Source organism: Crotalus tigris, unplaced genomic scaffold (assembly GCF_016545835.1).
Source record: "Crotalus tigris isolate CLP2741 ecotype Arizona unplaced genomic scaffold, ASM1654583v1 scf7180000018040.1558517, whole genome shotgun sequence".
NCBI classification, from domain to species: domain Eukaryota; kingdom Metazoa; phylum Chordata; class Lepidosauria; order Squamata; family Viperidae; genus Crotalus; species Crotalus tigris.
The window spans coordinates 673,502-690,444 of NW_024096790.1; the positions used below are offsets into that span (position 1 = coordinate 673,502).

General features: G+C 33.4%; 1 protein-coding gene across 1 annotated transcript in view; it reads right to left on the minus strand.

The window, feature by feature from the left end:
- PPP4R3A (protein phosphatase 4 regulatory subunit 3A) overlaps nt 1-16,943 on the minus strand; it is a 31,278-nt gene that overhangs the window by 9,961 nt on the left and 4,374 nt on the right. Inside the window, exons 2-10 of the mRNA XM_039346953.1 lie at nt 15,970-16,025; nt 13,779-13,877; nt 11,598-12,215; nt 4,767-4,844; nt 4,565-4,681; nt 4,045-4,161; nt 1,546-1,677; nt 1,346-1,448; nt 433-591 (exon numbers count right to left, since the gene is read on the minus strand). Of these exons, the coding sequence (XP_039202887.1) occupies nt 433-591; nt 1,346-1,448; nt 1,546-1,677; nt 4,045-4,161; nt 4,565-4,681; nt 4,767-4,844; nt 11,598-12,215; nt 13,779-13,877; nt 15,970-16,025 (1,479 nt within the window). The remainder of the gene's footprint in view (nt 1-432; nt 592-1,345; nt 1,449-1,545; nt 1,678-4,044; nt 4,162-4,564; nt 4,682-4,766; nt 4,845-11,597; nt 12,216-13,778; nt 13,878-15,969; nt 16,026-16,943) is intronic.

Here is a 16,943-nt window from a genome sequence, read left to right on the forward strand (position 1 = left end):
CCATATCCTAAAAGTGGTACAATGGGTGAAAAGGTTGAAAAGCCCTGCATTAATGAACTTATAGCTAGCAATTAGGAGGAAAAATAAGGTTGTGCAGAACATTGGGATTCAGTGTCCAAAACTTGTTTAAGACCATATGAAAACAGTTGACTAAAACACTGTTCCCAAGATAGAAAAGCAGCTGTACAGGGAAACCACACAACTCTGGGAAAAGATATGCCGGCTTCAAGGTTTTGCAGACAGATATTACATTTGTGCTTAGGAGTATCTTTTAGAGATGAATTTCGAAGTGCTGCATAGTGCTATTAAAAAACCAACACAAATTATATTTTATTTCATGTTTTCTCTTTTCATTAAAAATAACAGCCAAATGAAATATCTAAAAAGACTGCAAATACATAAAGGCAGAGGCCTACTCTACATCATACTTACATAGTGCCAAGAATGCATGCTTTGAGGCCATTAGAACTAGTACTCTTCGAAGAATATCCTTGTTAATTATGTAGTTCTTTATATGGTATGTATGATGTTCTACACAGAAAGTTAATAACTCTAGTATCAAGGCCAATAACTGAGCAGTCTGAAAGTCATCTAAAAACAAAACAAATAATGTATTTGCTGATATACATTTCCATTATTTTCAATAGATGTTCTTTTATAGCTCACATTTTACTACCTGCAAAAGCTAAACATAAACACACACTATATTGGACCACTTAATTTTCCTCTCAATTGTTAGACATGTAAAGCAAATACTTTATGGAATTTAACACCATTAAAAAAGGGAGGGAAACACAGACTCCCCCCCCCCATCTCTAGTTCTTTTACTGGCAGATGTTATCTTTAGAATAGAGCAGGGGTGTCAAACTGCCGGCTCGTGGGCCAGTTGCATCATATGGAGGCCTTGCCCACCCCAGCTCCAGCAATGCAAAAAAAGTCATGATACGTCACAGCGAATTTGACACCCGTGGAATAGACTATAAAATATGAATAAAGAGCTAAATAAACTTCACATGTTTATAAGCAAGAATATATATATATACATTGCTTACTGGTGTACACCGCTTAGAGAGTGCTTGCACTTAAAGCAGTATATAAGTCTCATAAATAATAAAATAAATAAATGTGGGCTTGAATGAAATACATTCAAGCAAGCTGTAACATCAAATTATTTTAAAATGGGAACACATTTGGAATGATAGGTCTATGACCCAATGCCTAATAGGAATGTAACAGAATATTGTAACATAATAATCCTTACAATAGAATTCTTCCTTATATGCAATCATTACTTGTTAATTTTATGGTTCAGAAACTACAGTGGAAAAAACTCCTAAAGGCTCACCTTTGCTAGGCTTTTCCTCTGTAGTATTGGCCAGTAATGGCGCAGTGAGAACATGCATACAATGTTTATAAAAGAATCCCAAGAATTCTGTCTTTTCTGTTTTCTATAGAATAAAAAGAAATCAATTTCTACTTAATGCATACTAATTCTTTAATGCTTTAACAAAAAAATTTAACATAGTAATTGATGTTTTTGCTTACATTTGCAGTAGCTAGCATGTTTTCTGGATCCACTAAAGTACGCAACAGGCCCATCAACTGGACTGCTCCTCCAAGTTCTGGATCTGTATCACATATCATGTGTTCTATGATGAGGTTAATGAGCAAGATGTCCTAGTTAAAAATACAAAACACCAAAAACATTAAGGATAACTAAAAGGTGAAATATACCAAAAAGTAATTCCAGTTAAGAGGTCTGAACTTGTGAATCAAATGGAACTGTGTTTCTATATCAGCATCCACTAATAATGCACTTTTTTTAAAAAAAGTAAATGTGTCCCAGTGTAGATATTTTATATTATAAAAATATTTTAAGAGAACATCCAAAAAGAGAAAAGATAAGGATCCCAATAAGAGTTACAATTATTTTTTTAGTGCTTGATCTATGAAGGCAGCATAAATATTTATGTAATGTCATTGGCCAATGATCCACAGACACTTTAACTGCAGAATTTGACAAGTAATATATTTATAATAGGAAATATGCAGCAAGGGACTGAAATACTTAGTGTTGACAACAGTAACACATTTTTGAAAAAGAAGCATTTATCTTTCACTTCCTCAAAAAGCCTCACTAAATCGCTTATTTTAGACAATTATATAGTCTTGTCTGCAAATTTTCCTTTTTAAGATGATCAACAGAGAATTACAGAGAATCCTGAATAAAACTGATTATCTGGACCTCTTATCAGCAAGGGTTCAGCCTAGGCCTGGAACAAAAGCCATAATGGCTATTCTGTTGGAAGATCATTTGGGGGGCTGAGATGGGGGAGTTCAGCTCTCTGGTCCTACAGAATCTCTTGGTGGCTTTCAATACCAGGGTCATGATATTTTCCTGGATATGATGTAAGGACTGGGACTAGGGGCACTGAGTTGCAGTTATTCTTCCTGAGTGGCTGCTTCCTATCAATGATGGTGGGGGATGAAAGGAGGAGAAGATCACCTGTCAGCAGGTATCATCAATATACTGATGATACATACTGTTATCCACTCCTGGTCTGACAGGAGGTGTAGTGAGATTTTGATCCAGTCCTTAAAGAGTATTAAGTGTGGGATGGCAAAAAGCACATTCAGATTGAAACTAGCAACACACAGTGGCTGTGGATTTCAAGGCCAAGTGAATTAGAATATAGTCAGCCCTTAACTCTGGACACAATTGTACTCCCCAAAATGAGTTGACTCATAGCACGGGGGTCCACTTGGAGTTCAGCTACTGCTCAAACAGACAGAACCATGGCTAAAAGGGCTTTTGCACAGATAGGCTGGGATCTCATAGTACATTAAGCTATAACCAAGAAGTCAAATTACAACTGCAAGACATAAACCAGATCAGTATCAAATCAAAATGAGTATTGCTTATCCAATTATACAGTATTCAGTATATCAACATTTCCATGGGATAACTATTCCCCGTTCCCCAAAAAGCTAATACTAATTGAAATAATCTAAATTATATGTTCTGAATGGGGCGTTGTCTTACCTGAATGCCTTTTCTCAGCATGATGATGGAGAATCCACTAATGGGTTCTGCTTGTCTTCTGCCCGTAGACTAAGTCAAGCCCGTAGACTCAAAAGACAGTAAATCAGGTTGTATTCTTCCTTTATTGATTGCAAACGAACCTCCATTCATCTTTCGCTCCCCCCCCTTGAGTGAAATCAATAAAGGAAGAATACGACCTGATTTAGTGTCTTTTGGGTCTGGAGCCAAGATAAATCTGTCCGGGCTGTAGACTAAGTCGAGACTGGGAAAAGAAAGGTCCCAGGAGGAGAGGTGTGGCAAAATTGGCTGACTTAGTCTACGGACAGAAGACAAGCAGAATCCATTGGTGGATTCTCCACTCGTCATGCTGGAGAAAGACTGCATTTTATTTACTAAACAACTCGTTAAATGCCACTAGCTATATTTTTTTAGTAGCATGGATGAGAAAAAATTTAATAGCCCAATTCTTCCTCATAAGATTGTAATATAATTAGCATTAGAGTTAATAATAAGTAGAATTCTCAAATAATAATTTAGAGGATTTGATTTGCAAATACTAGCGCTATAAGGAAATCTCATTTGTAACAATAATGGTTAGTGCTGATAAATAAGTAACACTGAACCACAATTGTAGACTTGGGAGAAAACAAGAAATATGTGCTAAGAAAATAAAGGGGGGGGGAGAAGAGATGATTTTATATCCCCCAAACTAAATCCTAAACTGTAAACTCACTTGCAGGAAGCCAGTGACAGATTATTCAGATAGGTATTTTTCTATCAAGTTTCAAGTTAAATAGTTATTATCGAATTTATAATCCAACACATCTCAAGACATTTGCACAGCTTTACCGTATGTTATGTAAAATTGAGAGCAACAAATTTATATAACTGTTATCCACTTGTAAAGTTATAGAAAAGTAATTCTTTCAATTAACACTTCTGAAACAAATTTTATTCATATTCCTTATTAATGGATGCATCACCAAAATTCATCTACTTACATCATCATTCTGCTGAGCTTCTTGCATAACAAATTCTCGTACCATAGATGGGTTATATTCAACTAAATATGAGAATATATCAGTAGCCGCACTGCGTACTTGGGCATCATCCATGCCCTGCAAACAAACAAAAACAGACTGTGTACATATGATGGAAAGGCATGACCTAAAATTCATTTTTCATTGTTTTAATTCACTTATTTATCATTTTATTTTCTATGTACTGCCTCAATCTTAAAATATTCTCCATTTTGATGATATTGCAGTTCAAGTTTCTTTCTATGGTTTTGTATAAGATTGAAAGAAAATGTGTTTCTTGATTAAAATCTTCAGATTTTTTTTCGGCTTTTTCTCTTTGCCTGTGCTTTTGCTCTGCTCTCTTTTATTTTTCAGTTAGATCATGATAGGACAGAATATAAATCATATATACACTGTATTTCCACCCCAAAATTAAATTGTTAACATTATGGACGGCTGAAAAAAGTTACACAAATTAAGATCACCTAGTTTGGAAACTTACTAGTATGACTTCTAGTGCTGGAAGTATGCCCATATTTGACAATGTTTTGAAAAAAGCATCACGGTTTTGAGGTTGTAATGTTTGAGAAAATGCACAAAACTCTTTAAGGAAATTTACCTGAAACACAGAAAAAAAGAACCATGTTTATCAATAAAGAAAATGCAGCAACTGTCTTTTTAATCATTTATAAAAACATTCCTACCAATTCTTGTCTTTTCTCTTCATCTGTAGCTTCATCTGTAAGTTGTGCAAATAGGTCTGTCAAGAATTTTTCATCTTCCTGTAAAAATAGAACAGAGGTCCACAAATTATATTCACAGATTTGAATTAAAATTAAATATAATGTATCTTCCATCATTCCCCTCTAGGCAAAAAGCACCAGTTTCAAATCTGGTAATTTGAAAGGACAAGTATATAGATCATTGGTATGTGCTTAATTTAAAAATACTGTAAAAAATAAAATTCATTTTGTTCTAAGAATATATTCCCACTAATTTTAGATGTCAAAGATATTGTCTACAATATTTATATATCATACTTCACGGTATATACACATTTTCTAAACAAAAGATCACTGAGCATCAAAATCTAAGGAATTGAAGCAGTCCTAAGACCTATCATTCAATCATCGAGAATGTTTAAGAAATAAGCAGAATCAATTGTATTTCAAGACATAAGTCATTATATAACATCACTATGGTTTTTACAGATACATGAATAAAAATTATGTCATGCTAACCAATTGCTCTTCAGTTTATTTCTGTTATTTTTCCGTGTTTATTGGATGTCTCAAATATTCATTTTTAGCAAACAAAATGCTATTTGAATAGTTATATCTATTTTAAGCACTATCACCCATTCCTAAAACTAAAAATGGACCAGTTTTAAAAAGTAGCAATAAACTTTTTTGAATATTAAACTAAAACTATTAATATTTCAGAATGTAACATGGACCATCAAAAGTCAAGCCCAAACAAACAAATAGAATTAGAACTTTTTTATATGAATCAGGTTTATTGCTATAAGGAAGGAAGACAATAGTCTTCACTTCTGTTTTGTCATATTTCAGAATGTGATCTTTTCTTTGCAGGTGATTTATTTTTAATAGTTCCTTGAAACGTACATACATAATTCCTTATTAATCTTATTCCAAATACATGTTATTGCGTCTAAAGACATGAAATTCCTATTAATACTGTAGAAAGTATCTTTAGCTTTTTGATACCATTGTATCATAAGCCAGATAAATAAAAATGAGGATTTTAAATAACTAAAATCGATATTTAAAATGTAAATATATTTCTTCAAAATATTATAATACTTTCTTTGCTATATTATTAAGAAGGGATCTATCTCAAAGATACCACAAAGAGTAATCCAAAATATATTCTACACATGACAAGTATCTAGAGATGGTGGATACAGGGCAGATGTTCTATTCTACAGTTGATGTTAATGACACATCCCCAATGAAGCCCTCATCCTTCTCTCTAAAACACAGTGACAGAAGTACAAGAAATACAGGATGTGGAGCACAGATTAGATAATGAAACAGAAACAATATATTCATACAGGTTCAAGAAAAATTATCCTGAGTGTCCACTATTGATCATAAAAAGGAATGCCTACCATAATAATCCTGAAAAATATAGATAGTTCTCAACTTACAACAATTGAGCCCAAAATTTCAGTTGCTAAGTGAGACAGTTATTGAGTTTTGCCCCATTTCTTGCCAGTTGTCATGTAAATCACTGCAGTTAATTACATGGTTGTTAAGTGAAGCTGGCTTCCCCATTGACTTTGCTTGTCAGAAGGTTGCAAAAGGTGATCACATGACTCTAGGACACAGCAACCGTCGTAAATATAGGTCAGTTGCCAAGCATCTGAATTTTGATCACATGTCCATGGGGTGCTGCAATGGTCATAAGTGTGAAAAACAGTCATCAGTTTTTTCAGTGTGTTGTAACTTTGAACAGTCAGTAAATGAACTGCTGTAAGTTGAGGACTACCTGTACAATAGGCATTGATAAAACTGGGAAATTAATATTTCTTTTTTAGATTATAAACAATGCAAACATAAAGAAAAAGATAAACAACTCAGGTGAAATTTTCCTTTTTTAAAAAAATTACATCTACAAAAAACAAATCAGAAATACATTTCATTAATTGAAATTAATTTTATTAAACCATTACTTTGATTAGGTTTTTATTCCACAAACAATATAAACAAGCTTTTTAATACAATGTAAAAGTGGCTTAGTATTGATGATTCTTCTCTAAACGTATGAAAACTATATCCTTTAATCATACTTAATTAAAATGGAAATGAAACTGGTTTACTACCTAATGATTTCTCAGCTTTGCTTCTGCTTTAGTATTAAATATCATCATCCAATTATTTTACAGTATTAACATTAATCAGAAAAACAAAATAAAAATGCTTCATAATAAAAGTCATACTTAGAAAATAAACACATTCCTTGTCTTTGAGTAGAAATTAATATATACTAAGAGGGTGTCAAATAAAAAGAATGTATTTATTATCTCAATAGCAGTTTAAATAATTAAAACTGAGCTTTAGTCAGAATAATTCCAATCTGGCAGGTACCAACATATCTATTCACTATGTTGCCTTACTTTTTAAAATGTTCATTGCGTTCTCTATTGTATTACATTATCATTCCACATTTATTCCTATACATTACAGTCCTATTACTTGTTCAAGCCTTTATTCTAACTGTCTAGAAATATTTGTAGCATGTTAACTTTTTCTACTTCTAATCCACTAATAACCTCTAATTTTATCCAAGATAGTAACAAAAAAGGTAAATAAACCAGTTTTTAAGAATCAAAGGAAATTTAGTATTATATTTGAAGATACTTAATCTCCCTTAACCAATACTCTTTTCAAATCATTTTTTAAATAAATTATCTGACTTCTGTTAAATCAGTGGTTCTCAACCTTCCTAATGCCGTGACCCCATAATACAGTTCCCCATGTTGTGGTGACCCCCAATCACTTATACATCACCAGGTGCCAGGGGCGTGGCCAAAGAAAAGGGTGAAAAAATGGCGGACAGCCTTCTTTGGCGACCCCCGTGAAATGGTCGTTCGACCCCAAATGGGGTCCCGACCCACAGGTTGAGAACCACTGTGTTAAATGATTTAAGACCATTGACCTTTTATAAAACTACTTTAAAAAACAAAACAGCAAATACCTTCAAATAATAAACCAAAATCTACTGTATTTTAATAAAATAAAAGCTATGAAAGGAATGAAAATTTTTCACCATATGGTACAAGTCAAATTCATATTATCTCCACATAAAGCCTCACAGTAGATACTTCTGATTTATCGAACTTTATAATGCTGTAATCACAAAGATTTCTTAGTGATTAACAATATAAATATAAATATGAAAATTGAATAAAATAACATATCTCTAATAAGTAACCTAAACCAAGAGAGCCCATGTCCTTTGAACCCGTTATCAGGTTCTCTGATTTAACATCCCTAGAACTGATGATGTCACCTAGTCAAGTAATGAAATGCCTGCAAGCAAACAACCATGCTCAGAGAGCACCAAGAAATCCACAGTTCAACCCTATATTCTCTTCTATTGGTTCTTTCATACAACTTATCTTAACAAGCATTCACAAAACCATTAAGGTTGATATCTGGTTTTAGGGGACGATTTCTGGGTTTTTGCTTCTCTCACCTCCCCAAAACAAGGGATTCTCAGTAGCTCTGAAAACTGTATTTCAGGTCAATTCCATTTGAAAAGGGTGGTCCTGAAACTATCTGCAAGCCAAGTAGATGATCAAAGCTTGATACAGTGTTCTGCTACCTGACAGTGGCCTACTCTTTCATTTTAAGCAGGAAGAAAGCCTTGGATGATTAGTTAGGGCCAAAGAAATCAACATGCTTTTTTACTCATTACTGCTCCTTTTTATTCATGTTAGAGCAACCAATAAGGGAAGTCCAATCATTTTGCTTTCAAATTATCTTGTTACTCTAATAAATATATAATTTAATAAATTTGTCTTAATATCATTTATTGCTTCAAAATTGTCTATATCTAAATATAGTTTGTAAATACATACCTAGGCATACACTCACAATGTTAGGTATTTTGGTAACACAATGTGTATTGGAATCCAAAACAATTTCTATGTTATTCCCCCTCTAGTGGTTTCTGTTACATTCTCCAAGCTAGGGATTGTCAAGGTAACAATGAACATGAAGAATGACTCCACATAATGTGGAAACTGGACATGAGTGGATCCCTAAGGAAAAATCTGTCTCATAAAAACACCATGCAGTAGTATTTTATGTGCTGCTTACATGATTTGTATTTTTAAGTAAATATAAAAAAATATTTTTTCTGAATAATTTTATCAAAGTTTCAACACTCTCATTTGATATTATAGCTCTAGTGCCACCACATTAACTCAGTCACACTAGATATTCTGATAATTGAAAAATAATATTCATCACTAATTTTAACAAACAAGGCTAATATTTACAATATTTTCTAAAAGCTCCTTTTAAGAACTGTGCTTCCCAAAGTGATACAGTGAGACATGTAAATTTGTTTAAAAAGTTTGTATCTACAGATAACTCATTTAATAAGCTATTCGGCTAACATGTTATAGCAACTAATACATTCTGAAGGAGAATGAAGAATTAAGAGTGCTGGGTTTATTAGAAGGCAATTTAAAACCTCTTGGCCACTGACAAGAAGGCCTGTTCTTAATTCATGCCTACTTCACAAATATCAGCAGCAAATGCTAAGGTAAACAGCAAAGTTACATTCGTGCAGAATTGTACAGGTAAAGCCCATAATTTGGTAACCTGTACTATACCATTAAAGTTTTATGGCTTTATTCTTTAACTGAATAAAGAATAGCTTAATTCTTTAACTAAATGAAATAGCCAAGCAAATGATGTAAGTTGGACTTACAGTAATACAGTATTTTAACAAGTAGTGGTAATGCATAGTAGAAATGACTTTTTGGAAGGAAGAAATATTCTGATCTGAAGATATATAGTGTTGCTACTAGCAGTGATTGTTACCTTAATCCAGTGTTTCTCAACCTTGACAATTTTAAGGCATGTGGACTTCAACTCCCAGAATTCCACAGCCAGCAATGCTGGCTGTGGTATTCTGGGAGTTGAAGTCCACATGCCTTAAAATTGTCAAAGTTGAGAAATACTGCCTTAATCAGTTGTAATGCTGTTAGTCAACACTTCCTTTGAATGCTAGGTTATTACAGAACATGGTTCCAGACATATTATTATGAAAACAAACTTGGGAATTTTAATTAGAACTAATTCACATTTTCTGGGCCACATCAGCATTTGGGAAGTTCTATTTTCTATTGAGAAATCTCCCAATTTAGCTTTTGTAACAAAACATCTAGGGAGAAATGCTAGCAATGTGATTAAAGTCTAGGTAAAAAAGTGCTCTAAGGAGATCTTATGGTCAGACTGATCACATGCTATCTACAGATCAAGTAGAACTAAGACATTATCATGAAAATCTACTATCACTTTCCATCCAGAACTTAAGATATCTAAATTAGGGCTGCCACACAGAAGCTGGAATGGGCTTATTCTCTATTACCCAACTCAGAAGAAAGGATCAGAACCAATGGATTAAAACTACAAGGAAAGATTTCAGTCTAAATATCAGATGGAATTTCTTTTATGAACTGTCTAACAGCAGAAGACACTGCCACATGAAGTTGTCAATTGTTCTTCAAACAGAGGCTTGATCATGTCCAATGGTAATTTAATGGATCCTGCACTAAGCAGAGTATTAGACTATAAAACGTACACGGTCCCTTTTAGCTATATGAATCTATTGATTCTTTATCATTTCCATTCTTGGTTAGCAACTTTCAAAAACCCCTGAATAGAATGAGACAATTTACCAGGGACAATTCGCAACAAGACAATTCAATAAATATAAAAGTTAAATTAATTTCAACAGAACCATGATCAATAATAATAAAATTAAATCAATCTAGAAATAGAAGACTTACAATAATTTTGATGAAAATGTGATCACCAATAATAAAAGTAACTAAATGAAACAATTAATTCAGCACTGAGCTTTCCCACAGTTAGTTGTCCTGCAGCAAGTTGGCTGTGGCGAGCTGGCCATAGTGAGTTGTCCTAGACCATCCCCAAAGCTTAAATGCACCCCTCCCCCTCCCCAAAACTTATTTAGAAAGAGCATGTTGGAATCAGTAGTATTTGCACAAAAATCTTTCTTTAAAGAGAACAAAGCCCATTCAAATTTTTCAAAAACATATTCATTTGGAAGATTCTACTAATGACTAATACAAATGGAAGATGTGTTCTCAAAGCACATTTCTATACCAGCTGTTCAAGAAACCATATCCTTAAAAAAAAATGAGTGCAACCACTGCATTAATTGAACAAGCATGCTCATGTATAGAAGCTTTCACTGGGATTCTTTTGCTATGGCAAGCGTAAAATATCTTTGCTTTGCTTTATAGTCAGCTTCTGCATTTTTATTAAGAAAGGCCCAAAGTTATAAATTAAAAATTCTCTATTTGTTCTAAGGAAACAAAATATTTCTATTTAGCATTTTAACCCTTGCAATTATCAACAGCCTCTGATGTTTTATAGAAAGACAAAAACATTTCAAATTCAAACTGTTCTTAATTCCAATACCTGGTGCTGGTACAGAATCATTTATACAAATCATTTATCATTTGGGAGGTATTTCAAATTACGAGTTTCAAAGATAAAACTCTTCTGAGATTATCAGGATGTTAAACCTGGCCTGTTAAAAGAGTGAATTCACATTCAAAACAAAATATTTAGAAATGGTTCAAATTCAAAATTATTTCCTTCACCTTATTCATAATACTTATGGTACTTTGTTGTGAAGGATGTGTTGTCAGCATTAAATGCAATATTACTTTTAACAGTAAGGCTGGTGCAAGGACCACTTATAAATGAAAAAAAAACTCAATTTAAAAAAATATCCAAACTTACCTGTAACATACCAACTATTTCTACTTTATTAAAAAATATGAATGAATGAAGAGTAGACAACATGTTTTCCTCAAATACTGAAGGAGTAGGTAGAACCATATCTTGAATATACTGTACTCTGTATGTCTGATGTATTTTTTGTTTCAGCTCCGGGTCAGATATTGGAATAACTTCTTTAAATTTTGCAGTTTTTGTCAGAAATTCCCTGTGTTTCCGTGACTGTGATAAAGAAGGATCATATTCTAGACATCCAATTACATCCATTATACATTCTTCAGAAAACATGACTTCAAAAAGTGCAGTTCTATTTAAGAGGAAGATTCCCTTAATAATTTCATACAAATGGTGTAGTCCTTCAGTATTTTCCAAGTCCTCACACACATGAAAAATTTCTAAGAGTTTTTTTATGTAGCCCTCATTTTCAAGTGCTAAAGCAAGTTTTTCACGCCGCAATGGGGAAGGCAGTGAAGATGCCACAAGTTCTGCAATCTCTTCTAATCGATTTAATTCACAGGATGGTAACTCTAGACCTGGAGATGACATATCATCAAAACGTTCCTCTTCAGATTCATCCACAAGATCCTGAGTAATGTCCACTGAAGGGTCTTTTCCCTGGACCTGTTAAAGTTAAAGAAAAGTAAAAAGTGTACCATTTCAATTGCTACATTTCTACAAGTATATACAGATATATTACTATAAAATGTTATTTTTAATAGTAATTATACATCTGCATCAATAAGTGCAAAATAAAGCACATTAAAAATGAAATACACTACCAAGCAGCATAGAACAAAGTCATGAATCAAGAAGTTCAATTACATAAAAGGCTATGTTATTGTAGCTAGTATTTCCAATGACTATATACATTAAAAATTAAAGATAACAAAACGCTAAAAATAACTTTTTTGATGTAGCCACTAATAATATGTAAAACCAACAACCTTTCTTAACAGCATTAGAATATTATGTAGGCTTGTACTTTTATATTTTAACTTACAATATTTCTAGTTCAACATATTCATTTTAACTGTTGTAAATTGCTCTGAATTTATCCAAAATCAAGACTGCATATCAATAATTTAGTTTTCCAGATGTTGACAGAGCCTTATATTATAAATTGATGTTTTTCAGTTTTCTGATCTATACAGGTAGTCCACAAAATATGAAAGGTCACTTAAAGTCGTGGTCAGCAAGCTTTTTGGCTTGGCGGCCTGGCAGGGCAGGGGGAGAGGGGATGGCCCCTTGAGAGCTGTGAGCCACTCGCCATTTGCACAAATGGAGCTGCGTGTGAACATGCATACCTGCCATTCGTGCAAATGAAGCTGTGTGCATGAGCGCATACACATGAGCGTTCACCCCTCAATTGTACGGCCCAGTTCCCAACAGGGTGCAGTCCACTAGTGGACCGTGGCTTGGGAGTTGAGGACCCCAGAGTAAGGAATATTCAAAGTTATGACAGACACTCCAATATTATTTACCTTTATGACTGACCCCAGGGAAGCTGTGGCATTCCCTGCCTCTCTCACCCCCATCCCACCCCACCAGGACCCCACAGCACTTGGATCTACTCCTGAGATGCCCATCATTCATTGTACTTACTTTTTGTAGCTCTCTGCACCTCGTTTTGGGGAAAGAATGTAGGCCACATGTCCCAAGACCACACAGCAGTGACTTGAAAGCAGCCACCAGACAAACTGCTTTGTTTTGCTGCTTTAACAAGGTCTGCCCAGCACTGAGGAAGCTTCTGAATGCTGCAGAAAGCTTTTTCAGTGCTATACAAACCTTGTTAAAACAGCAAAGCAAAGCAATTTGTCCCCAGGCCACAGGGCAGCAACACTAACACGGCCATTTTTTGGCCAGGCCACTTCCAGAATCGCGCCATGCAGCCGTGCAAATAAGCAATCAATTCCAGTGCTCTAGTAGGCCTTGGAGTTCTACAAAAGGTGAAGAGGGTGCACCTTTCTGCATTCAAATCAAAAGCATTACACAGCTGTATTATTTAATCTACTTACAGTAGACAACTTTAGTCTACTTACAGCTTCTTTAGATTATTTCCAATTACAATTCTGAAAACACAGTGTATGAATTTCAACAGGTGAAACTTCTGGGAGAAATGGAGATAATTTAGTATTGTTAATTGCATTAAATATGGCAGATAAACATTCAAGGTACACATCTTACCTGACATATTTTTTCCCATATTTCATCACAACCAGCCTTTTCTTGAAAGCTAAGAGCCAGGTCATAGTTCTCCGCTTCAGACCACACAATCAGCGTGTCCTTCAAAATTAATAAATTTATATGTATATGTACATACATATGTACATATATAGGTATTTAGTAGAGCTGTAGTCATTTCTAGTCCAAAGCAGAAAAGGTGTCTTTTTCTGGGCTCACATGATAACCCTAACCAATTTATGTATTTCAGTAAGAAAGTCAACAAGCTGCTTCAGAAGAGACGCAAATTCAGAACAAGCCTCTTCTTACCTCAGTGTGTATTTATCAGGATTGCACTTCAAATATGTTTAAGGACATAAAAGATTATCTAAGAGTTACTATAATAATTACTTTCCTAACAACAGTGTGTAGCACAATGACAATATTCATAAAATGCACCTGTAGCATGTGAAATACAATTGCTTGGCTCATTTATTTAAAACTGATTTTATATCACTATCATATTGTTTGTTGGCAGCTTATTAATTTTATATCAAAATATGCTTTAACTGACTCTGCATTCATTCTGAACAAAGACCATGTCCGCATAGTATTTTTTTTCATATTATGGACATGTTCTTAAATATCATCATCCTAATTTATCCATTCTTAATGTAACAAGACATTCCTTATTTATTTTGATTTTTGTACTATTTTATATTCCTTGATTTGGATATATGTTGCATTCAAATTGCAGTGTAATTCCTCCTATTTTATTAATTTGTCACTCACATGGCCAGAATAGTAAAAAATATTTTCACTTTTAGTTTTGTTACATTTTGTTCATTCACAATTTATCAATTTCGACCGATTCTTTATTTTTAGTAGAATATCAAATGACTGTAACGTTTGTTACACATTTTTGATAAAGCTTATTCATCTTTTTTAATTTAGGTATGCAATTATAATTTTAACAGATTGATGTAGTACAATCACCAAAAACTTGGTGAATTTAATTAAAAGGTATATAATCTGTAGGTATTTAAGGTGATATAAAACTGTTTCAATAAAATTTATGAGATTTCAGACTCATAAAAATACCGAACAAGCTACTTTAAAGATGATAAAAACTAATTTCAAACCATAGCTGTAGCATACATTTTGTCCTGAATTTTACTGAAACGTGGATGACAAATTTACAAGTTTCTTCCCAAATCCCTAAGTGTAGATTAAACATTTCTCTGCTAGTCTCACAGAAAGACTGGGTATATAATGGCATATTTCCCTGCACTCATTTTTAATTACATAGACAATTTCATTACTCCAAAGCCTTTTAAAGATATATTTCAGTGACAAAGTTATCATAAAGGCTAAATTGAGCACACCATAATTTAGGTAATAGGGATGTATCTTCTTCATGTGCAAGGAAAGTTTTATGTTTTCAATCACATCTGCCACTCTACTTTTACATATCAATACAAGAATATATTTTGATCAAGCTACAATCAGATTAATCTTAGATGCAGAAAAGCACTGCTGTCTGTTTAAACTACAATGGAAAATTATAAATTATGTCTGCTTGCACAGAATGAAAAAGAGAAGAGAAACAGAAGGGAAATACATGGAGTCAGAACTGCTGCCTTTTTATCATAATACCTCATTAAGTAGATTTTTAGGGCGCAAAGAGAGGTGCACAGAATGAGAATTATCACTAAATATAATAACCCTCACATTCCTCTGATGTGAAATGGGAGGGAGGAATTGACTGAATTCTCTCTATAAGTGTCTGGTAACACTAACAAATCACACTGCATCTTAGAGTCCTATATTCCAGTGACTGGGGGAAGAGTTTTAAACATTTTCATAGCACAAAAGTTTCTGCAATTACCAAACCATTAACGAGCAACTGAATTTACTGTTGCTAATCAAACATAAGAAAATGTATTTTCAATATCATGCTAGAAGTTCACAGCATAGATAAGAACATTTTTGTCAATCAACTTGAAATCTATGAATTTGAAATTAATTTTTAGGATTTTCATAATGACTTTTGTTTGGTATTCTATTTTAACTTTAATAAAATGTTGTAATTTTGTTTTATCAAGAAGTATATAAATTCTCCATCTTTATTATCATTACAGTTCCTAAAGAAGCAATAACAAATATCTTCAATTTTTAATTAATTACAAGGAAATAAAACTGACTAAACTATTACCTGTTGCTTCTGATATGCAGTATTAGGGTTGATTTTGGACTCCAAAAGTAGAGAGCCTAAAGTGCAGGGAAAAATTGTAATATTTATTAAAACAAATTTATTATTTATTAAACATTCATATTGCTGCCCAATTCGCACATAGGAAACTCTTGGAGGATTAGAACATTTAAAAATCTACCACATAAAAACTCATGAAAACCTCATCCCACCCCCAAGGCAGCAGCAACACAATCAAATCGACCACTTGATTGGTTCCATCTCCGTTTGTGCAGCATATATTTTAAATGTGTATACCATTCCACAAGGATGCTCAAAAAAAAACCCCTTATCTTATTAGCTCATAACACATGCCTATTTAAAGAGTAATTTATCCTGTAGAGAGTTCTAGGAACTAACAATGATTAAATTGTGCAATATTTAAAATTAAAGCAAGAGTTAGACTGGATAAGTAGACATTTTCAAGTTCATTCTGGACATGTTTTCTCTCTAATAAATATTCAATTGATAAAAACTACTGTACGTGAAAAAATCCAGATGGAAGAATCAGCAAATCACACCTTTTCTAAGCTTTTGGAAGGATAAACAGAAAGTGTCATTATTCTGTAGAATCCGAAATATAGGCAATCAACGATATGAAGATAAGCTAAGAAAAACAAGTACAAATTTCCTAAAAACAGCCGCATATATAAAATTGTGCTTTTTTAGCCACTTTTACTAGCCCAGTTACACTATTTAAAAATATTAGGTGGCAATATGAACTTTCCTGGTTTGAAAATAATTCCTAAAGATTGTTTCCCAGACCAGTGAAACTACTGATTTGAACTCACTGTCTGTCAGAAAGAAGCAACATTCTGTATGCAATATAGAATATTTTCTCCTACCATTAGCAATAGTTTTATAATTTATCAAATCAGTGGATCAAAAGTTTTTTTCCCAATCTAGTATCACCCAGATATGCTGGATGTACAATCATG